Raw genomic sequence first — 22,079 nt, 5'->3', positions numbered from 1 at the left:
ATAATGGGGGTTGGAAGAATATTCACAAGTGCATCTCTGTTTCTGTTTTTGACGCAGGTGTAAAGTTTGTCCGCTGACCTTCTTCTCTAAGTCAGACATGCAGATTCACTCCAAAACACACACAGAGGCGAAGGCTCACAAGTGCCCTCACTGCACCAAGTCCTTTGCGAACGCGTCCTACCTAGCCCAGCACCTGCGCATACACCTGGGCGTCAAACCTTATCGCTGTACCTACTGTGAGAAATGTTTTCGCCAGCTCTCCCACCTTCAGCAGCACACCAGGTCTGAAATGTTCACAGTGTATTTGTGATAGTTTGTTTTGCAATTATGTTGTCATCTTCTAAAAGCACAGGGAACATAAATGCACGAGTCCTATTTTAACGTGACAGCTGGATCTTCCCCTACAGCTCAGTGTTTCCTAATGGCGATAATCACTTAATACTACAACATGAGAGAAAATATATGCTTGAACTTGACATATTTATTTTGTATTTAGCGTGAACTGGCTCTATAAATAATGGTAACTTGTAAGAACAGGAGCTGAGGTTTGAGCCTGTTGTGCAGCCCGGTTTTCAAAAAGGTCGGAATTCTCTGTGAAATGTACAAATAAACATTCATTTTATTAGGTTTGACTGTTCAACTACTTCTCTGAACAAACATTACTTTAGACCTTGAAGCAGATGAGCTTATAGTAGAAGAAGACCACACCAGATGCCACTCCTGTCAGCTAAGAGCAGGAAACTGAACTTCACCAAAACTGGACTACAGTGTATTGGAATAAACATTGTCTGGCCTCAGATTCATAAATTCTGATATGACATCGGGACTGTAGGGTAAGAATTTGGCATAAACAATGGTGTAATGTGTGGGGGATATTTCCTTGGCATGGTTTGGACCCCTTAGTCCCATCTGTACTTAGATGCCTACTTTCAGCAGGATAACACACCATTACACAAAGTTCAAATCACCTCAAACTGGTTTCACGAGCATGACAGTGAATTCACTGTACTCGAATGGCCTTCCACAGTCTCCTAATATCAATCAAATAGAGCAACTTTGGGGTGGCAAGATTGGCATTGTTGATGTGCAGCAACTGTGTGATGCTCTCATATAAATATGGTTCAAAATCTCTGAGGAATGTTTCCAGTACCTCGATTAATTTATGCCGTAAAGATTAAAGGCTGTTCAAAGCAAAAGGGCAGCCAACCAGGTACAAGCAAAGAAAAGAAAATGCATCTTTTTTTAAAACTCATTTAAACCCTGTATTTATTTTAAATAGTCCCATGACAACATAATAAAGTCAGACACTAAGAAATAGTATAGTTCTCTTTTCAATGTTCATTCTGAAGTTTGATGCAAGCAACAAAAGAATGAAAAGTCGCGTAATATTAAAATGAATCAACTGATGGAAAATCTCAAAACTAATTAGGGTTACCAGCAAGAAGTCATGAACATGATTATATAGAGAGCGTCCACAAGAGGCAGAACCATCAGAAGTCCACATGGTTTTAACATGACGTGAGAGTAATGGGTAAGCTAAGTGTGTTGAACTTAGAGATTTTCCTATCATGAAGGCAGCTTCATTTTTCATCTTGACAGATAATTACATGAACTTATACTGAACACGTACTTTGGACAAGAGAAGATTATGGTCACAGTTTCTCTTTGCAATCAGCTGTAAATAAATAAATAAATAAATGCAGAAACAACCAAAATATATAAACGTCAGGTGTCAATAAAAGTAATTTTCTAGGTAATAATATTCCAGCAAAAACATTTGCAGGCTAAAGTAATTGCATTGAACTCACTTGAAATTGCCTTAAATTCATTTATTGAGACCGGTTCCTTAAGTTTTAGTTGATTCTGCAGCTGATTCAAGGAGAAAGAAGCTGAAAATTTGATTGCTCTTTTTCCAAATTCAGTACAAACCTTTGGGGCAAACTAAAGGAATAACCAATAACTTCTCACATTATTAATCTTTGGTTCTTTAACACCGCGTGTCTCTTGTCCCGTCTTCCTTGCCTCATCCCCAACCGGCCGCAGCAGATGGCCCCGCCCCTCCCTGAGCCTGGTTCTGCTGGAAGTTTCTTCCTGTTAAAAGGGAGTTTTTCCTTCCCACTGTTGCCAAAGCGCTTGATCATAGGGGATCATATGATTGTTGGGGATTTCTCTATTTTTTTTTTTATCATTATAGGGTCTTTACCTTACTGTGTAAAGCACCTTGAAGCAACTGTTGTTGTGATTTGATTTGACACTATATAAATGAAATTGAATTAAATTCAACTTTTTGGTGAATGTAAGTCAGTGAGTAAGATGTGAACAAATCAAGAATAGCCTTATAAATGAGAGTTACCAGTTCATGAAATGACAAAGGAGACCACTCAGCCTGACCAAACAACACAGTGTTAAATAAGGCTTCTGAGGACACGTGCATATACGTCACATCGCCATCATCAAGTACAGACCTAAAAGTGGAAAGAAGTCTCTTTCTTGCTTCAAAGGAGAGACTTTATTCTAAAGGTTGACCATTCTTGCTTTTTGCTGGCATTTTTTTTTTCCACTTTCCATGACCGAATTAACCTCACTGACGACACTTATTATTCATTGCTGTGCAGACGTCCTTGTAACTTGAGCAATCATTTGAATTCATTCAAAACTAATTAGATTGCAAACATCTACAAGCTGCCAGCTTCCCGTCTCACCTGTTGGTTCATTTTTCTCGTTTCAGAATCCACACAGGGGATCGGCCTTATAAATGTGCCCATCCTGGATGTGAAAAAGCTTTTACGCAGCTGTCTAATCTGCAGGTAGGTAAACATGAACTCTGACATACTTTTTTCCCCTTTAAACTTTCCTGATGACCATTTGGCTTTGTGTGCGTGCGTTTTCTCTCTAAAGTCTCACCAGAGGCAGCACAACAAAGACAAGCCCTTCAAATGTTCCAACTGTTACCGTGCCTACTCAGACTCTGCCTCACTTCAAATCCACTTGTCTGCACATGCCATAAAAAACGCCAAGGCCTACTGCTGCAGCATGTGCGGCAGGTCGTACACCTCTGTGAGTTCAAAACCATAGTCATATCTTTAAGTCTCAATTAAGGGGCAATGGTCACATCTAAATAGCTTTCCTCTGCTTCTTCTCAGGAGACCTACCTTATGAAACACATGTCTAAACACGCAGTGGTGGAACACGTGGTGTCTCATCACTCCCCTCATCACAGGACAGACTCTCCCGCCATCCCTATACGGATCTCCCTCATCTGAGCCCTTCACACGTCTCCTGCCCTCCTGTTTTCTGTGACATCGTCACTTTGGTCCTCTGATGAACCACACAGCCCACTACTGGGATCCAAAAAAATGTGCCAGATTGCCAGTATTTTGTGACGAGGTGCTCTTTTATTGAGTATATCCTCCTGTCCTTCCTTGCTGACCAGACAGTATTATCGGGGGCATCCAAAGATGATTTCTCAGCACTTTCCGGCCTGAAAATCACAGGCCTAAAATTTCATTTTTCTATGTGACTTCACAGAAAAAAAAATGCTCCAGGCAGCTACATGGAAAACCTTTTTAACCTTTTTTTTTGTGTGTTTCATAGATTTATTTGTCTTTTTTATACAGTCCTTTACTTTCTTTACTCTTTACAAAATAAATATATTTGCATCAGAAATAGTCTTCCATTAGCTGAGTGGCCAAGTTAACATAAAAGTGAATGCTTATATACTGTGTAGCTATTCATGTATATCGTGCCACTTCTCATGTCAGCTTCGTCAGCAACGTTTCATCAACCACATGACCGTAATACACACATCTTATTATTCTTATTACTTTCGGACTGCTGCCAAGTTCAATCTGAGCCGCTGTGACTCATTATCAAATTTAGTTTTTAATCCTTTTCTCTTTTTTTTTAATTTTAGTTTTTGTATTGTTAAACAAATATGCTCAAAGCAATCCTGGAGAACTCAGTTTAATCTGGTCGAGGTTTAAAAGTTCTGAATGATGAGCACTGTTATAAAGTGTCTCATAAAAATATACTAAATAAACCTCCAAGCCACTGAAAAATGAAATAGAAGCTGTCATACAACGAATGCAAGAGGTTCTGCATTCAGTAGTGTTACAAATGCAAGGAACAATGTTTCATTACTCCACCCATAAAAGGCAAAATACCAAAAACAGCCCTCACGTGATAACCTTTAATCAGTCTAGCTTTCAAGGTTATCTTCTATTTCACCTCTGAGTCACTTTCTGTGCTTCTGTTAACTTTAGATTGCTCACAGAAACTGGGAGTAAACGGTGGACTGAATTTCACTCATTTACTCACAAGTTAAATGTTTTGGGAAACAAGTGTACATGCAGGGGGTGGAGGGCAAACACTGGTGGGAAACACCCGTGTCTGCAATGCCCCATGGGCTAACGTCACAGTTCAGGTTGTTTACGCTGAAGATTCTAGATGTCTCTCAGAAAGTGACTTTAAAGCTCTGTGTTATGAATTGAAGGCTTATGGTTAAAAATAAATGAGTATGCTCCTGGTCATGCTCTCAACCTGATGCGCCACCTTGGGGCATGAATACCGTGGACTGTTCCGCTGAAGACCGAGATGATGCTCAACATAGAAGTCCATTTGACACAGAACCCGCACATGTATGTGTGACTCTGATAGGCAGTGCAAATGGAAAATGCAAGATGGAAGCAGTACAGTGCTTCACAGGGGCCAAATTTAAAATCAGAGAGGTTTTTGCTTCTTATGGGCGGAGTTAAAAAATGTTATATGTTGTAACCCAAACATGTGTTACTCTCAGTTTAAGTTAAAACTGAAAAAATGGCAATGTATAATCACTTATCTTGCCAAATTTATATTTGTTTGTGTGTGTGAGTGTGTGTGTTGTGTGCAATTTGTTTTGTCCGTTTTGTATTTAATCTGGTCTTAAAATAAACCAATGTGGTGGCAAGACTTCCACCACCATTATTTGACAATAAGCTTTTTCCTTTTTGGTTGTGTAATCAAAGCATCAGCCTTATTTGAATATGTATTTTTTAATTGATTTATGAATGAATATTTTGTCATTTTATATGCATTTAAGCCTTAATTTAGTTACAATTCTACATTTCATTTTGTTGTTGGCTTAACATTTGCCTTTTATGTTATAGCATGACGTATACTGTAAATAAACTATACCTACTGTCAACCCATTTTATATTAAATAGTTGTAAAAGTCTTTTTTCCCCTCCCCTCTTCGCTTTTGTGGTTGCACATAAACAAAATAAGCAAGAAAAAAAAGACTTCAGGTGACAGAGGTGGGGAGGAATGAGTCGCAGGAACTCAAACTCACTCACTTACAGGAGTCCTTTAGGCATATAGGTCACCTGCTCAGAGCTAGGTGACCATAGTGGAACTGAACAAACATTGCACATTTAGTCAATACAACAAAGTTGTGACTGACTGTAAACTAATGAAAGAAATACTGTACAAGTCACTTTATCAGTGTTCATAGCAAAGTCATGTCACACTGGTCCATTAGACCAACTTCTCTGTAACGTGTTGTAGGGTGTGGACTTCACATCACTTATTTAGTTCTTCACACTTTAGAGAGATGTCGACTATGTTTTTGTAACTTCCTTTAAAGAAAAAAAAAAACGGTTTAGGGCTGGTCAAAAAGAAAATAAAAGTCGCAGCTGAATTTCTTTAGTGACAACTGTGGGGGCATGTCTCAAACTACACATTGTTGTTGATGCAAACAGGAGCAAAGAGCTTGTATTTGCATTATGAGTTTATGAAATTGATGTGGAATAAAATCAGAAAGTGCAGTTGTACAACTAAAGTCTCTGTTCACTGTAAGCACTATCATTGGGTACTTCCAACTTCACACAGTGTGCAATGAAGTTGCTTCCAGACAGTAGGTCACTTTATGCTTTGAAATTTGACTTTTCCAGTTGCTCTTATGTCTGTCCTGGCAATTCTGGTTAACTACATTCACCACTCATTTGTATTTCAGTTGCTCCCACAGCAACTGAAATGAGAGAGCTCGCTGTCTACAGCTAAACAACAATTGACATCCAGGTAAACTACAGGGACACACAGGATTTAAACTTAAAGCAAACGGGTTTTACACCCCAACGCCTCATGGATGCATCCCATCATGTTCATTTCATGACAGTAACATCTCATTGATTCATTGACTATCCTGAGAAACATACTGCTTTCCATGGATTAAGAAAGACATTGAGTAACAAAAAATGTCCAACACCCATACTAATGAGACACAAAGGCTGAAATGTAGGAGCACAGTCTGGTTGAAAAGAAGATGATGCTTTAAGCTGTACAATCGTCTTAAGAATAAAAAGAAAAAAACAAACATTTTTCAGACACCATGGCAGAGCTGAGGCACCTGCCGGTGATAAAGTTGGGAGAGGGAGGCTGGGCAAACTTTTCAAGCATATGTCCTACAGGAGATGTTAACAGACAGCATCATGATTGGGATAACAACAATAATCAGGCCTACACACAGTAGCATCCCTATGCAATGAGTTGCAGAAGGAATTTCCTCCACTCGTGGACACTGCCAAAAAATCTCTGCAGGCAAATTAAGGATGATAAACCATTCAGGAGCATTATCTGATGACGTGTTCACCATATACAGCGGTACAGACCAAACTGCAGCCTGGGTTCTCTGAGAGGAGATAGCAGCAGAGGTTAGGAGGAGCTATTTTTCCAAGAGGCCAGACTATAAAGGTCAGGCATCCTGCTTTGATGTTGACATTAAACTCAACCCCATCAGAAAAAGGAAAAGGAAAAAGAGCTCCATGTATCAAGCTCGGAGAAAAGGGGTGGCTACAAAACAGGATAAAATGACATTTGTTTAAAGTGGGAACATTGGGCTAGGAATTGCAGCAGGGAAAACACTACTGATGATTAGCATGGCGCTGGGGTGGAGGCATATGATAAATGTGCACCTACTCTTGCTCAATCACATGATAGGGTGGGGCCAGGTTTCACAATGAGCCCACCCAAAACCCTGGCTGATTGTGACCCACACCCGTTTTCATATGCTTTTCTTTCCAAGCTCCTTAAACGAAGCCCAACAATCATGTTTTTACAGTCCCGTGGTCTCAGCCTCAAATACTTATCAAATCACACAGAGCTCATGTACCTCTTACATTTAACAAACATGTTTTTTATATTTATCAATCTAAAAAAAATAAACATTTAGTCTGATTTGATGTTCCCATTAAAAAAGTGTTTGTGTTTTTATCTGAAGATTATGCAAATATCTGGTTTCAACTGTATATTTGATGATGTTGGTGTTTGGCTTGAGTGTCAGCACAAAGAGGGTGAGAGAGGAACAGAGAGGGACAGAGAGGAGAATGAGGACAGAACAGAGAGGGAACAAGAGCAGGTGAGACAGACATGTTAGTCAAATGGTTGTTTGCCAAAACTCATCAGAACAGGTATAGTATCTTTCTAGACACATTTTGTTACTTTTCAAATTCTATATTATTAAGTTATGCAGGGTTGTTTGCACAACCAGGCCTAAATAATTATATAAGCTTTTCTGAATCTAAATAGTGTACTTTGGTAGAATTAAAAAATAAGTGTAGTGCAGGTCTATGATGATTTTTAGTGCTACTGTCATCTAGTTTTGATTCTGGTTCTGTCTTGGTTAAGTCCTAAGTAGTGCTGATTTTGAACTGTTGTAGTCCTGTTTTAATTTCGGATCAGTTCTGGGTCTGGTTGATTTGGGGTTTAGTCCTCATGTCTTAATACAGCCCTGACTTTGTTCTGCCTTGCTGCTTAATTTTAAAAATAGTTTAAGGTGTCCTGCATATGTGATATATATATATATATATTTTCCTATATGAAGTCAATTTTTTTTAACAAAACTCAAAACACAGCCTAATAAATCTTTCAGTCGTTTCTGCTGTGCTTAGAGAGTGCTTTGTAGTGAATCAGAAGAGTCGACTCCCATTGAGCGAGAGCCGGCTCCTCACTTAATTTCCTTTCGGTGCTCAGCTCTCACACAGTGGCTCATCTATGCTCCAATCCCTCCATATTGTGGCCAATCACATGCAAGGATACAGGATAATATCATTATGTGAAAAACAGAGGGTGAGAGACGCGACAGTCAAGGGGAGCGTGCGTCTGTCCTCTCAGTGAGTGAGACAGTAGACAGCGGTGAGAGGGCTGTGCAAGTGCATTGCAAAAACACATAAATATGCCTGCCACCTGTAAACGAAGCAGCATCTGGCTGCAGTTTAAAGACTTTTTTGTCTTGACTTGGTCTTGGTCTCGGTCTCGGTTTAGGCGGTCTTGACTACAAGTCTAGTAATTAGATTACTCGTTACTGAAAAAAGGAACGCCGTTAGGGACGCCATTACTCGTAAGCCGTTATTCTCATCACTGGTTCTAAATAAGCTCATATCACTCTTTATAGCCTATTACTTTTATTTTCAATGCACTCTGAGTTCATAGCAAATTAGAACAAACATCCTAATGAGTGATTTTGTAGATATAGAATAGAATATAATTCAACTTTATTGTCATTGCACATGTCACAAGTACAGGCAAAGAAATGCACTTTGCACCCATCCAGAAGTGCTTTAGCCATAATATAGATTTATTACAAAATAAATATTAGCAATAATATATATGTATATATAGGGCTGTTCGATATAACGATATATATCGGATGACAATATAAAAACATCTTCCGTTTCCTATTACGCTATCGTTTGTTTCGTGGTGTCGTAAAATAAACTGTTTACAGCAATATTTTTTTCATTGTTTTGTTGTTCCTCGTAAACCTTTCACAATAAAAGCTCAAGAGTCCCTGTTGAGACCTTACAAAATAAACTGAATCACGTGAAAGAGTATGCAGAGAGTTTACGGATGAGAAGCAAAAAGAGAGCCATCAGGTGCTAAAAAAAAATCAACCTTAGAGTCAAACTTTAAAAGAAAATGGTGGCCGTTACAACTTATGTCTAAAAAATGTATAATTTCATGCATCTGTAAAACACTCGACTCCAGGTAAAGGCCCAGTGGAAACACTTCACGCAAGCTGAGTTGCCCGAGATTCACAGAATTCCTTGTGCCACGGATCAACACTGTTGCTTCTACTTAAAACAAAAGAGAGCAGCGACATGGGTGCAGGTCTCCACAGACTCCGGCCATACAGATGCTGTGGGCGTCTTCAACCTTCCCTGTGATGCTCACATTGACCCATGGCTGCAATTCAGGTCTTTGAGAGTGCAGTACCTGAAACACACACAGACAAAGTTAATTTAAAGACAAGAACTTTAATGAGCCAATGCAGACACAAGTGTGTTTTATCTACTTTTAAATCCATTTACCATAAATATATCAAAGTGTTTAAAACGTTAGCACATACATGTAATTTTTTATCTTTTTCATGTCACCATCTATAGAACGCTGGCATGTAATATTCTAAATCTGTCTGTTCTTTTTTTAAGAAACCCGCCTGCAAAAAATGAACCTAAAGTATGTAATGCAAGGATGTAATCACTTTCAAGAGGGAGAAAGCAATGTATAAAACCAAAATAGAATGTATTTTTAATGACACAAGACATAAAACGGAAGCAAGATGTATACTTAGGATTATTTATAATAAAATATGAATTAATTAGTACAATTTTCTTTAACCATAAAGGAATACCTAAACTGCTTCAGGACAATGTCACATCAATGCACTGAACTCAATATGTTATCCATCTAACAGAGCCTCCACATGTTCTCACTGTAATTTCCCCCTCATGAATTAATTTATATGCTGCACTAATCTGAATGTTCGGAGGGAAATCAAACGCATTTTACGCGCAGTACTCAAGCAGACTTTTTGTTTGAATGATGGGGAATTCACCAACTTAAAAAATAGCTAAATCTTGTACCCAGTCCTTGGTGGATGTGCGCCTCCAGAGATTTTGAATTGCGAAATTGGTTCGCCGTGTATGCGCTGACCTCCACAGAAGAGGGTAAGAAAATATATCAGGCTAAGTCAATGCGGTTGGTCTTCAGGGTTTCTACTCCACTGCTGTATTTCATACGGGTCCACATTTACAGTGCACGCTATTTTTGCAAGTACCGTCTTTTTGCATCCGGGAACGCAATCTGTCTCTATACGGTCCTTTTTCTTTTGAGCTGCTCTTAAGTATGCTTCGTAGCAAATCTTCCTTCGAACAAAGTGTGTTTGTTTTGATTCATGGGCCTGCTAAAATGGGGCCAGCGCTCCCACAATGCACTGCGGCGTGATGTCAACTCCAAAGCCCTATACCAGTTTTTAAATTGTGTTGATAGCCATGTAAAACCAGCATCATGATAAACAATATATATGCGTGTTTTCCTCAAAGTTTCGTTCACGTTTACTTTCTAAGGACAGAGCTAGCAAGCACTCTCTGCTTTATGACCAAACCCCCCCCCCCCCAAAAAAAAACAAACAACCAGCCCTTTCATTTTGGTGGAAAAAATGCACAATGTCGACCAATCAAAAAAGTGATATGAGCAACATGACATTTGGTTGTTTAGGAAGAGGGGAGAGTTTTAGGAGTGAGGGCAGAAAGAGAGAGAGAGAGAAAGACAGCAAAAAAGAGAGAGAGACGAGTTTTGAGATGTGAGAGATTTGTGACATTTAGGCATGTTGGAGTGTGTAGTTAATGTGATGTCTTGTGTATGTAACACTTCTGGAGTCGTTACAGTATACTAGGACCAGTTAGGTTCGACTAACTAGAGTAGTAATGAGTGTAGCGTGTAATAAAGACCACGACCAAGAAAATACGTTTAAATTGCCGGCTTGTTATTTTGTGAAGACAGAGAAATAGACAGTTAACAACACATCACATAAAACATTCAAGACATCACACTTTAAGGAAAATAAGATATTTCTTTCTCCCCTTTAGTTCAGTTTATTCTGCTAGTTTATCCTATTTATCTCAAAACCTTTTATTTGGCTTTAGAAGGATGTTATTTTCAACCTAGGTTATTGTTTTATTTATTTCAAGTTCTAAGTTCAAGTTTATCCTTTGATCTGAGTTAACACTGTGTTATTTTTAAATCAAGTTCAGTTCTTTAGGCCCAAGATTTAATTTAATCTTGGTCTAGGTTCACCTTTAAATTCTCAACCAGTTCTTATTTTGTTTTAACCCAACAAAATTATTTACATTTCCATTAACGCCATTACAGCATTAAAATGTAAGTGTCCGAAAGTCTCCTTATATTTCAATCGCATCGCTATGAGTGCAATGTTAATTTCTGCCGATAAGTTCCACTTTGTTCTTACTGTTTGCTGCGGTGATGACGTCACATGCTTTTACGACGGTCCTGCCGTATCACGAGTCGGAGGAGCACTAGGCATGTTTTTCTCCATGAGTGCGGGGAATAGCGATCTCCAGCCGTGTGCGTTCCTGTGCAAATAACCACACGTCTGTCCATCCCTCCCACATTCGTTAAGTATGCCTACTGCTGTACTGTTGAGCTGCTGTTAACTTCCATTAAAGTATATCCGGACATCACTCTCTGTGCCCCACTCTCTGACCGGAGTTTAAGTCCTGAGGGAGCTATCATCCCAGCATCCCAGAGATAACTCTCTAACAAGTGGTCCTTCGAGCCGGATAGATAGCTACACTGAGGACAACATGGAGTTTCAGCACCGGGATATCCCTGACATATCCGTGCGACGGAAAACTCAGCGAGAGAGACATCTCCCGGCTTACTTTGATGATTATGAAGTTGAATATCAACCCAAATCAGGTACATCCACTGATAAACCAACAGCAGGTGCAGAGGCAGGGATGGCTACAGATCAGCGCTCTGCCAAGCAGCGCTCGACCTCTTCACGATCACATGCCTCAGGTTCTCAATGCAGCAAACCTAGATCCCAGGCTAGTGGACACTCACCTTCGGGAGGCTCTATAATCGCAGGGCTAACTGATTTGCAGACAGCGATGTTGGAAGAGAAGATGAAGGGCATGGAGCTAGCAGAATTGCAGCGGCAGATGATGGAAGAGAGTCTAGCTGAGGAACAGTGTTTAATCTTGGATGCTCAGGCCCGGGAAGCCCTCAGTAAGAAGGAGGAACTATACATGCAGCAAGAAAGGCAAAGACGTCAATTAGACGAAGAGGCACGTACTGCTCACCACACCAGAGAATCTATTACCAGACGTTTATCAATGCAGCGTCGACTCAAAGAGAAGGAGATGGAACTAAAGAAAGCTTCCCTCATTGCTGCTTTTCTTCGTGATCAAGAAGATGGGCTGCCACCACCTAGACCTTTAAATAACTGTGAGTATGACTCGGGCCTTCAGGCTTGCAGCAGTGGAGTAAACTCCCAAGTGAATCTGTCGGAGCAGCCAGCACATAATGGACAGCGACGTAATATGACCAGCTATGTGAATGCTTTCCCACCTTCGATCTTGCCAGTGGATGCATCAGTACCAGATACACAGCCCTTACATCCCACCAGCTCCTCAGCTGACCTGGAGCCAGTATCTGAACCTCTCCATGGGTGTCCAACGCAACATATCAGTCCTGCTATGGATACTCCCTCAGCTGGTCATCAGTATGGTCAGCAGCTAGGTGGAAATCAATCCCCTATTACCTACCCGACTCAGACTCTCCGACCTGCAGCAGAGGACAGCTTTAATATCCCTAACCGACAATCACAGCCTCCTGGAAAGGTGAAACACCAGGGATGGCTTCCTCCAGTGCCATACACAACACCCAGTCAGTTTCTACCACTTCCTGATTTACAGTCCCGCCTGCGGGATAAAGTCGGACCAGCTGGCTGTGGGCCCACGGCGCCGTCTTTACGGTCAGAGATACCATTGCCACCTACTGACAGCAATGGCAACAACTTGATGGAACTGCTAATTGCCAGCTCGTATGGGATCCCCAAGCCAGCACTACCTTCTTTCGCCAGTGGTAAGGAAAATGATTTTGCACTTCTTAAGATGGCTCTGGACAGTCTGCTTGGCAGCCATACTCATCTCACAGAGCAGTTCAAATATCAAATCCTTCTGGAGCAGTTAAAACTACCAAGTGCTTACAAACTAGCACAAGCATATATGCATGATCCCCTGCCATATACTACAGCACTCCAGGCTCTCCAAGACAAATATGGTCAACCTCGTCAGCTCGTACAGAGTGAGCTTGGATCTATCCTGAACTCTCCCCAAATCCGGGTGGGGGACCCAGAAGCCTTCGACAATTTTGCTCTGGATGTGCAGGCTTTAGTAGGTATGCTTCGATCGCTGGAAGGTGAAAACGGCTACGAACTGCGATGTGGCTCTCATGTCGATAAGTTACTGAGTAAGCTCCCAGCAAGCTACAGAGATGGGTTTGTTGAGTACAGCCTCAGTCGTGGGATACTGAGAACTGGAACTGACAAGACATATACCCTGCCAGATTTTTCGGCCTGGCTCCAAGTGAAGTCGCAGGCCAAGCGCATATCTAGTAGGGCAGCCGACATGTTTCAGGACCAGACCAAACAAGGTCAGAAAGGCAGGAAAAGCCAAAGATATCCTTCCACTGTGTATTACAACACAGACAACAGGAAGGGGGATGGAGCTCATCTGGAACCAGGTTATCGGATACCTCCCATCAAAGGGAAGATTAAGCCAAAACCTTACTGTCCATACTGTGACACTCGTGAGCACTACCTTAATCTTTGCCCCAAATTTAAGACACTGTCCACCACCCAAATTGCAGAGTGGATCAAAGATAAAGGTTGTTGGCGTTGTGGACGGAATCACGCACCTGATGTGTGCACCCTGAAGGCACCCTGTAAAGCGTGCAAACAGCAACATCTTACAGTGCTGCATGAGGTTTGCCAACAGGAGCCCAGGAAAGTCCTGATGGTTGGCACTGCCCCAGATACGTCCACCATCTACATTGATCACCCAAACCGTCCTCATAAGGTCCTGCTAAAGGTTGTGAAGGTGTATCTGTACAATGCTGAGTATTCACTAGAGACCTTTGCTGTACTAGATGACGGTTCTGAACGATCCATCATCCTACCACCAGCCGTGCAGCACCTCAATCTAGGGAAGGAAGCCGAGACACTTCCATTAAGGACTGTTCGTCAGGATGTTATTCACCTGCAAGGGGCCTCGGTCTCCTTTGAGATTTCCCCTGCCCATGATCCTAAAGTGAGATACCAAATCCATCATGCCTTCACTGCTGACAAACTGGGCCTCTCTGAGCACAGTTATCCAGTTAAGGCACTCATGCAAAAATATGCACACCTGCAGGGACTCCCACTTTCCCCTGTCGACAGGGTGCAGCCTTTAGTCCTTATTGGCTCAGACTTCCCTCATCTGCTTGTCCCAACGAAACCTGTACGGTCTGGCCCTCCTGGGGGTCCATTAGCAGTCTGTACCTGCCTTGGATGGGCTCTGCAGGGTCCAGCTAACTTAGCCCAGTTCGCTGGGGAAGAGCAACAGTGTCTCTTTACTGGGTCTCCAAGCAATGATCTCCTTCAACATGTAGAACGATTGTGGAAGGCGGATGTACTCCCATACACAAATGTGAAGACCGCAACACGTTCTAAGGAAGATCAGAAAGCACTTGAAGCTCTTGAGCGGCGCACAACCAGAGTGCAGGTGGAGGGAGTGACAAGATATGCAACGCCCCTCCTCCGTCGCAAAGACAGTCCTCGCCTCTGGGCACCCAGGCTGGCCTTGCTACCACAGTTATGGAGTACTGAACATCGGATAGCGAGAGACCCAGGGCAGACTGAAACCTATTGTCAGGAGGTGCATAAACTGGAGGTGGTAGGCTATGTTGAGAAACTATCACCTGAGAAGGTGGATTGTTCGGGCGAGTCATGGTATCTACCCCACCATGTAGTTCACCACAACAACAAGGCTAGACTTGTATTCAACTGCTCATACCAATACAATGGGCTAAGCCTCAACAGCCAGTTGCTTCCAGGTCCAATTCTGGGACCTTCACTGCTTGGGGTCCTCCTCCGCTTCAGGGAGCATACTGTGGCCATAAGTGGTGACATCAAGGCAATGTTCCACCAAATTCGGTTGCTGCCCGAGGACAAACCTCTGCTCCGCTTCCTATGGAGGTCTATGAGGAAGGATGAGGAGCCAAGCGTGTACGAGTGGCAGGTTCTGCCTTTTGGTACAACGTGCAGTCCTTGTTGTGCCACCTATGCCCTCCAAAGACATGTCAGGGACAACAGCCAGGGTAATGAAGATATCTTGGGCACGGTGGAGAGGGCCTTCTATGTCGATAACTGTTTGCATAGTCTCCAATCTGCAGAGGAGGCTAAGACACTCATAGATCGGATGCGGGAGTTACTCGCCAAAGGAGGATTCGAGATCAGGCAATGGGCCAGTAACATTCCATCGGTGGTAGAGCATCTGCCAGTGGAAGCCAAAGCAGCCAGCACAGAGCTTTGGCTCTCCCAGCACAGCCAAGACCCAGAAGAACCAGCTCTGGGCCTTCGTTGGAACTGTCTCACTGACCGCCTTGGATACAGGCATCGACTTGTGGAGTACTCTCTGCCCACACTGAGAAATGTTTACCGGGTGATGGCATCGCAATATGATCCTCTAGGCTTCCTCATACCCTTCTCAACTCGAGCAAAGGTTCTAATTCAGGATCTTTGGAAGGCAGGAGTTGGATGGGATGAACAAATCCATCCTACGGCCCTACTAGAGAGATGGACACAGTGGGAGAAGGAACTAGTGTACTTGCCACAGGTGGAATTACCAAGATGCTATGTCCCACCAAGAGCAGACGCCGGGAGACCAGGTAGAGGGGCTCACATATTTTGTGATGCCTCCGAAAGAGCCTATGGAGCAGTAGCCTATCTGCGAACACAGGACTCCCAAGGCGACGTCCACGTGGCATTCATGATGGCGAGGTCAAGAGTAAGCCCCCGGAAACAGATTTCTATGCCACGTTTGGAGTTATGTGCAGCTCTTGCCGGAGCCCAATTGGCTAGAGTATTGGAGACCGAGCTGGCCTTTCAACCCAGTGACATCACTCTATGGAGCGACTCAACAACAGTTTTGACCTGGATCCAATCTGATTCATGCCGCTATAAGGTCTTTGTTGGTACCAGGATTGCCGAAATACAAGATCTTACTGAGGTGTCAAGTTGGAGATATGTCAACACCAAGGACAATCCGGCTGATGACCTCACGCGAGGGAAAACCCTTCTCGAGCTGAGTCAACCAAACCGTTGGACTCAGGGCCCACCTTTCCTTTTAACGAACCCTGATACCTGGCCAACTCTCCATGAAGGTGAAGGTCAAGAAGACGATGGGGAGCTGAGAGGAACAGCATTCTGTGGAACCACCACCACCACATGCAGTCCACAGCAAACGGTGCCAATTTCCAATTTTGGCAAATGGAGTGAAGTGGTTAAGGCTACCCATCAGATCCTTCATGGGGCGGCTGCTGATCACGAAAACCATGTCATGACTGCTACAGATGCATCAGCTGCTGAGCTGCATCTCCTGAAACAAGCTCAAAGTGATAGCTTCCCCGAGGAATTACAGGCCCTGGCTGCTGGTAAGGCAATTCATAAGCAGAGTCGCCTGCTAACACTTGCTCCAGAGTATGACCCGGCTATTGGGCTGATAAGAGTTGGGGGAAGACTCAGAAGAGCAGAAGGTCTGGACTTGGATGCCATGCACCCCATAGTCCTTGACCCGCAGCATCCGGTGACTAAACTACTGATCAGACAATATGATGAGCAGCTGTTGCACCCTGGGCCAGAACGAGTGTTCGGGGAGATGAGGAGAAAAGATTGGATTCTCCGAGGAAGGGAGGCAATCAAGCGGCACCAGCACAGCTGTGGTGAGTGTCGAAGGTGGCGAGCCAGTCCTGATATTCCTCGGATGGCAGATCTACCCCCCGCGAGGCTACGCCTATACAAACCACCCTTTTGGTCCACTGGAGTCGACTGCTTCGGCCCTTACAACATCAAAGTAGGATGGCGCACCGAAAAGCGTTGGGGTATCATATTCAAATGCATGACTACGAGCTGTGTGCATCTTGACCTGTTGGACAGCATAGATACCGATGCCTTTCTCATGGCTCTGCGTCGGTTTATTGCACGCCGGGGAAAGCCATATGAGATCCTATCTGACTGTGGTACCAACTTCAGGGGAGGAGAGACCGAACTGCGGTCTAGTTTCTCAGCTCTTGAAGCCCCCATTAAGGAGCAGCTGGCGGAGCAGAGGATTGAGTTCCGGTTTAATCCACCAGGTTCCCCCCATTTTGGAGGTACTTGGGAACGGGAGATAAGATCTGTGAAGACAGCTCTTCAAGTGGTGTTGGGAGGTAATACGGTTACAGAGGCAGTTTTGCAAACTGTGCTGATCGAGGTGGAAGGGATCATTAATGCAAAGCCTCTCGGGTATGTCTCTTCGGATGTAGCGGATCCGGATCCAGTCACACCCAACTTATTGCTAATGGGGCGACGAGATGCGTCACTCCCCCAGGTGATTTATGCTTCGAGTGAGATGCTGGGAAGACGGCGATGGCGCCATAGTCAGATTCTGGCGGACCATTTTTGGTCCAACTTCCTGCGTCACCATCTGCCGGATCTTCAGAGGAGACAAAGATGGCAGGGGGAAACTGACAACTTAACCACAGGACAAGTGGTTATGGTGGTTGACTCACAACTACCGTGAGCGCAGTGGCCTATTGGAAAGGTGGTCAAGGCCTGTCCAGGGCCAGATGGTCGGGTGAGAGCTGCTGAGGTGACAATCAAGGGACAGACATATCTTCGACCAGTTGCCAGATTGGTCAGACTCTCAGCCTGGGAGGATGATGAGGACTGGAAACCCAATGATGCTTAGACTTTCGGTTGAAGAGCAAATTTACTACTTAAATTTGGGGGCGGCTGTGTCCGAAAGTCTCCTTATATTTCAATCGCATCACTATGAGTGCAATGTTAATTTCTGCCGATAAGTTCCACTTTGTTCTTACTGTTTGCTGCGGTGATGACGTCACATGCTTTTACGACGGTCCTGCCGTATCACGAGTCGGAGGAGCACTAGGCATGTTTTTCTCCATGAGTGCGGGGAATAGCGATCTCCAGCCGTGTGCGTTCCTGTGCAAATAACCACACGTCTGTCCATCCCTCCCACATTCGTTAAGTATGCCTACTGCTGTACTGTTGAGCTGCTGTTAACTTCCATTAAAGTATATCCGGACATCACTCTCTGTGCCCCACTCTCTGACCGGAGTTTAAGTCCTGAGGGAGCTATCATCCCAGCATCCCAGAGATAACTCTCTAACAGTAAGGTTGACCAAAATAATTTACAAAAACATGTAAAAACTGAAAACAATTCAGCAAAAGGCTGAATGAATCCCTTAAACAAATGAACAAACAAAAGAAAGTTGTCTCTTTCTCCTTTAACTATTAATCCTGGAATTACTCCGAATGATTATCCAGTGCTTTGAAAGTCCGCTGTTCTTTTGCAGAGGTGTATGGATTAATCCTACCAGTTTTTTTTTAGCGAAAGAGCTCAACGTCCAGCAGGGGGCGTTTTCCCTTTTACTGCTCGGTACAGTTCAATGGGTCCGTGGGTGGCTCGCCATCTTGTTTCTCGCTCAGCGGATCAAAACTCCGATTCTAGCTCAGCATTTCCCGATCCAAACCTTAATGGCCTACCATAACAACAAAATAAAGTGCATAAACATTCGAAAATAACACAAGGGTAGCTCTTAAAAAACAGTAAAAGTCCATTTTTCCAGCTTATTTAGCCGTGAATCAGGTGACGCCAAACCGTCAAAGGCCTTTGAAGTACAGCCTGTGTGTCGGTTAAGCACGAATCCACCGTGTTTAACATAAAACAACATAAATCTGCTACCTTGGCTCTCCGTTTGCATGAAATGAGCAATATAATACAACAAAACATTTCTTGCATGAAATAAAATACAATTTCTGAACTCACCAAGTCCCGTTCGGTTGTGTTCACAACATCACCAAGGCAAGGACAGGTCGGAAAAACAAAAATACATTCTCCAGAGTACAAAAATGGCTTTATGTAGATTTCTGGCTTGTTTTTACTATTTCATCAGAAAGACGGAACAACCCGATTGGGTGTGGCTATCACAGGAGTCACGCTGCAACGTGCCCTTTCACAATAAGAGTCTCAACACATATTTTAGCATTTTACCTGAATTAACATAAAACACCATGAATTAGCAAGTTTTGTACTCTTTTAACATGTTTTTAAACACAAATGAAATCATATAACATGAATTATATCATTGCTGATGTTTTTAATGAATTTTCTAACCATTATGATCTATTTATTGACTATTTATTACTTGTAATATATTTCTTATGACTGTTTTTACTAACAGGCTTTTATTTATTGGCAGTTATGTTAACCAGGGTTACATGTAGTTAGTGTTTTGTGTTTTGTGTCAGAACAATGAGGTGACTGCTGTCTCCAGGTAGAGAACAGGAGAGTGAGACACCTGCTGCTGTCAGACCTGTAGGTATCAGGCTGTGATGTTCTCCTTTATAGTAGACAGAAACTTTTGGAGTGGCACAAATAATTTGTGTGGCATCTTATTGAATGCAGAACAGCTGATTGTTCTGTAAACAGTTTGAAATGGTTATATTAAAAAAAGGGTAAAAGGTAAATGGCTGCAAATAACTTTGTTTGCAAAACGTCTGGCATATGATTTTAAAATTGACAATTTATATTTGCCTTAAAAGTTATGAAATATGATTCATTAAACATGTTTGTGGTTGTTACAGTAAAAAAATATAACTTTTTCTACTTGGATTTTATGTTTTTTGTCTGATTTTAGATCAACTGTGTTAATACAGTATGTCAACATGAAAACATAACTGTAAATTCAGACACGTGAGGTTGTCCTGAAAAGAATGATGCCTAACAAGGCAAAGTAAATAGTTTTTAAAGGTGAAATGTAGAAGAAATACCAAAAGTAGTTAAAAATGGCCAATTATACCCTGGACCCCAGAGGGTTAAACTTTTTTTTTTTAAAGTAACGCAATAGTTACTTTTCAAGTAATTAATTACTTTTAGAATCTTGTAACTCAGGTACTAACTCAGTTACTTTTTTGAAGAAGTCACTATTAACTATAATTAATTACTTACTCAACACTGGTTACAGCGCTTTCAGAAAGACATCTACTGTGATAAAGTCTCCACTGCTGTGTAAATGTAAATGTTATCAGGAAATGATCAGATAGGAGAGGGTTTTCAGGAAGCACTGTTAAATGTTCCGTTTCTATGTCATATGTTAAAACAAGATCTAGAGTGTGATTAAAGTGGTGGGTGGGTTCTCCCTAGCGGCCTATTCTGCATGAAAACATCCGTTTGCTTTCCGTATGACTCACAGATGACCTAGATTGGTGGTTAGGTTGTTGGGTTTGTTTGTTTTTTAGTCTATTGTTTGTGTCTTTGTAAAGACAATGTGCCTATGTGATCAATAAATGATGAAAAAGGAGGAATGTCATGGGAAATTTTGCTCTTCTGTGTGTTAAGTGGATCTGACTGAATGAAATGCTCCATAATGTCATGTTTTTGTTGTTTTCTCGTCTTTTAATACAAGAGATACCCAACTGTATACGCCATCTATTGTACAGAATGTTCTAACTGTATTTTGTGATTCGAGGACCTTCTTAATTCCACTGACACATCTTCCATAGAGACAGCAGAGTCTGGGTGATGAGCTGAACAACTCATCCATAATTGGGGGTGAGGAGTTAAACAACTCCTTGGTGGCAGGGCCCCTAGGGTAGTTTCTGAAAGCTCTTGATGTTGTAGGGTTGTCTTGGTTGAAACACTTTGACAATGTTGTGTGGAAATAAGCAGTGGTACCTTTTGGATTGGCAGACCAGGGTGGGGATTCCCATCTTTAAGAAGTGGGAGCAAGATTTCTCTGCCTTCCCTTTTAAATTAGAAAAAGAAACGTTTAAATATTTGGGAATAAATATAACCCGCACAATGAACGAGTTGCGGATTTATAATTTTGACACTTTGTTAGAACAAACATTGCAAGATTTTAAAAAATGGGCAACACTTCCAATCTCATTGGCAGGCAGAATAAATATAGTTAAAATGGCAGTCTTACCAAAATTTCTCTGTGTTTTCCAAATGGTTCCTGTTTTTATAACCAAATCAAGTTTCAAAGATTTAGACAGATTAATAGCAACATTTATTTGGAAAAATTCAAATCCCAGAATAGAAAAAACATATTTGGAAGTACCAAAAGAGGCTGGTGGGCTAGGGTTGCCAAATTTTATCTTTTACTACTGGGCTGCTAATATCTCCAAATTATTGTACTGGAAATATGTTTATGAGAACAATGAGGGTGAGGCTTGGGTAAAAATGGAACTGATGTCTAATCCACTTCCCCTCCTAACCTCATCCCTAGCTCTAAATCAAAAACAGAAAATAACAAATCCAGTTGTAGGAACATCTATTAAAATATGGCTTCAATTCAGAAGGCACTTCTGTTTGCAACAAGTTAGTAATTTTTTCCCTGTTGCTTATAACCCTTTTTTTCTGCCATCCATTTCAGATAAAGCATTCCAAATTTGGCATAATAATGGTTTGAAGTTTTTTTACAATTTATTTTCAGGAGAAACTTTTAACACCTTTGACGCTCTGATGAGAGATTACAATATACCAACCTCACATGTGTTTAGATACTTGCAAATACGAAGCTTTGCAAAAACATTGTTTCCTTCTTTCCCGTACCTACCTCCTAAAAATCAAGTGGATACCATTTTGGAAATAGATCCTTTTGGCAAAAGGAGAATCTCCGTCATATACAAACTGATGCAGAGCTTAAGGCCTATTACTTGGGAAAAAACTAAAAATAATTGGGAAAAAGACATTGGGGTGGATCTATCTGATGATGAGTGGAGATCTTGTTTAAATCGTATACATACTTCCTCCTTTTGCATTCGCCATGGTTTAATTCAGTTTAAAATTCTTCATCGTCTTCATTATACAAAAGAGAGGCTTTCAAAATTTTTCCCAGAAGTCGATCCTGCCTGTCCCAGGTGTGGACATAATCCAGCAAATGAGGGTCACATGATGTGGTCTTGTCCGAACCTG

The 22,079-nt window shown here is 42.1% G+C and overlaps 1 protein-coding gene across 4 annotated transcripts in view; it reads left to right on the top strand.

Moving 5' to 3' along the window:
- The window catches only part of znf362a (zinc finger protein 362a), a 12,416-nt gene extending 7,204 nt beyond the window's left edge, over positions 1–5,212 (top strand). For all 4 annotated transcript variants that reach the window (XM_085159641.1, XM_085159639.1, XM_085159642.1 and 1 more), the window contains exons 6-9: positions 58–282; positions 2,729–2,807; positions 2,899–3,057; positions 3,144–5,212. In XM_085159641.1, coding sequence (XP_085015767.1) covers positions 58–282; positions 2,729–2,807; positions 2,899–3,057; positions 3,144–3,263 — 583 coding nt within the window. In that variant the 3' untranslated portion in view covers positions 3,264–5,212. The remainder of the gene's footprint in view (positions 1–57; positions 283–2,728; positions 2,808–2,898; positions 3,058–3,143) is intronic.
- Positions 5,213–22,079: the final 16,867 nt, after the last annotated feature.

This window comes from Neolamprologus multifasciatus, chromosome 5 (genome assembly GCF_963576455.1).
Source record: "Neolamprologus multifasciatus chromosome 5, fNeoMul1.2, whole genome shotgun sequence".
Taxonomy (NCBI): domain Eukaryota; kingdom Metazoa; phylum Chordata; class Actinopteri; order Cichliformes; family Cichlidae; genus Neolamprologus; species Neolamprologus multifasciatus.
Note: the sequence above shows the minus strand (reverse complement) of the source record. Positions and strands in the feature narration are given on the sequence as shown.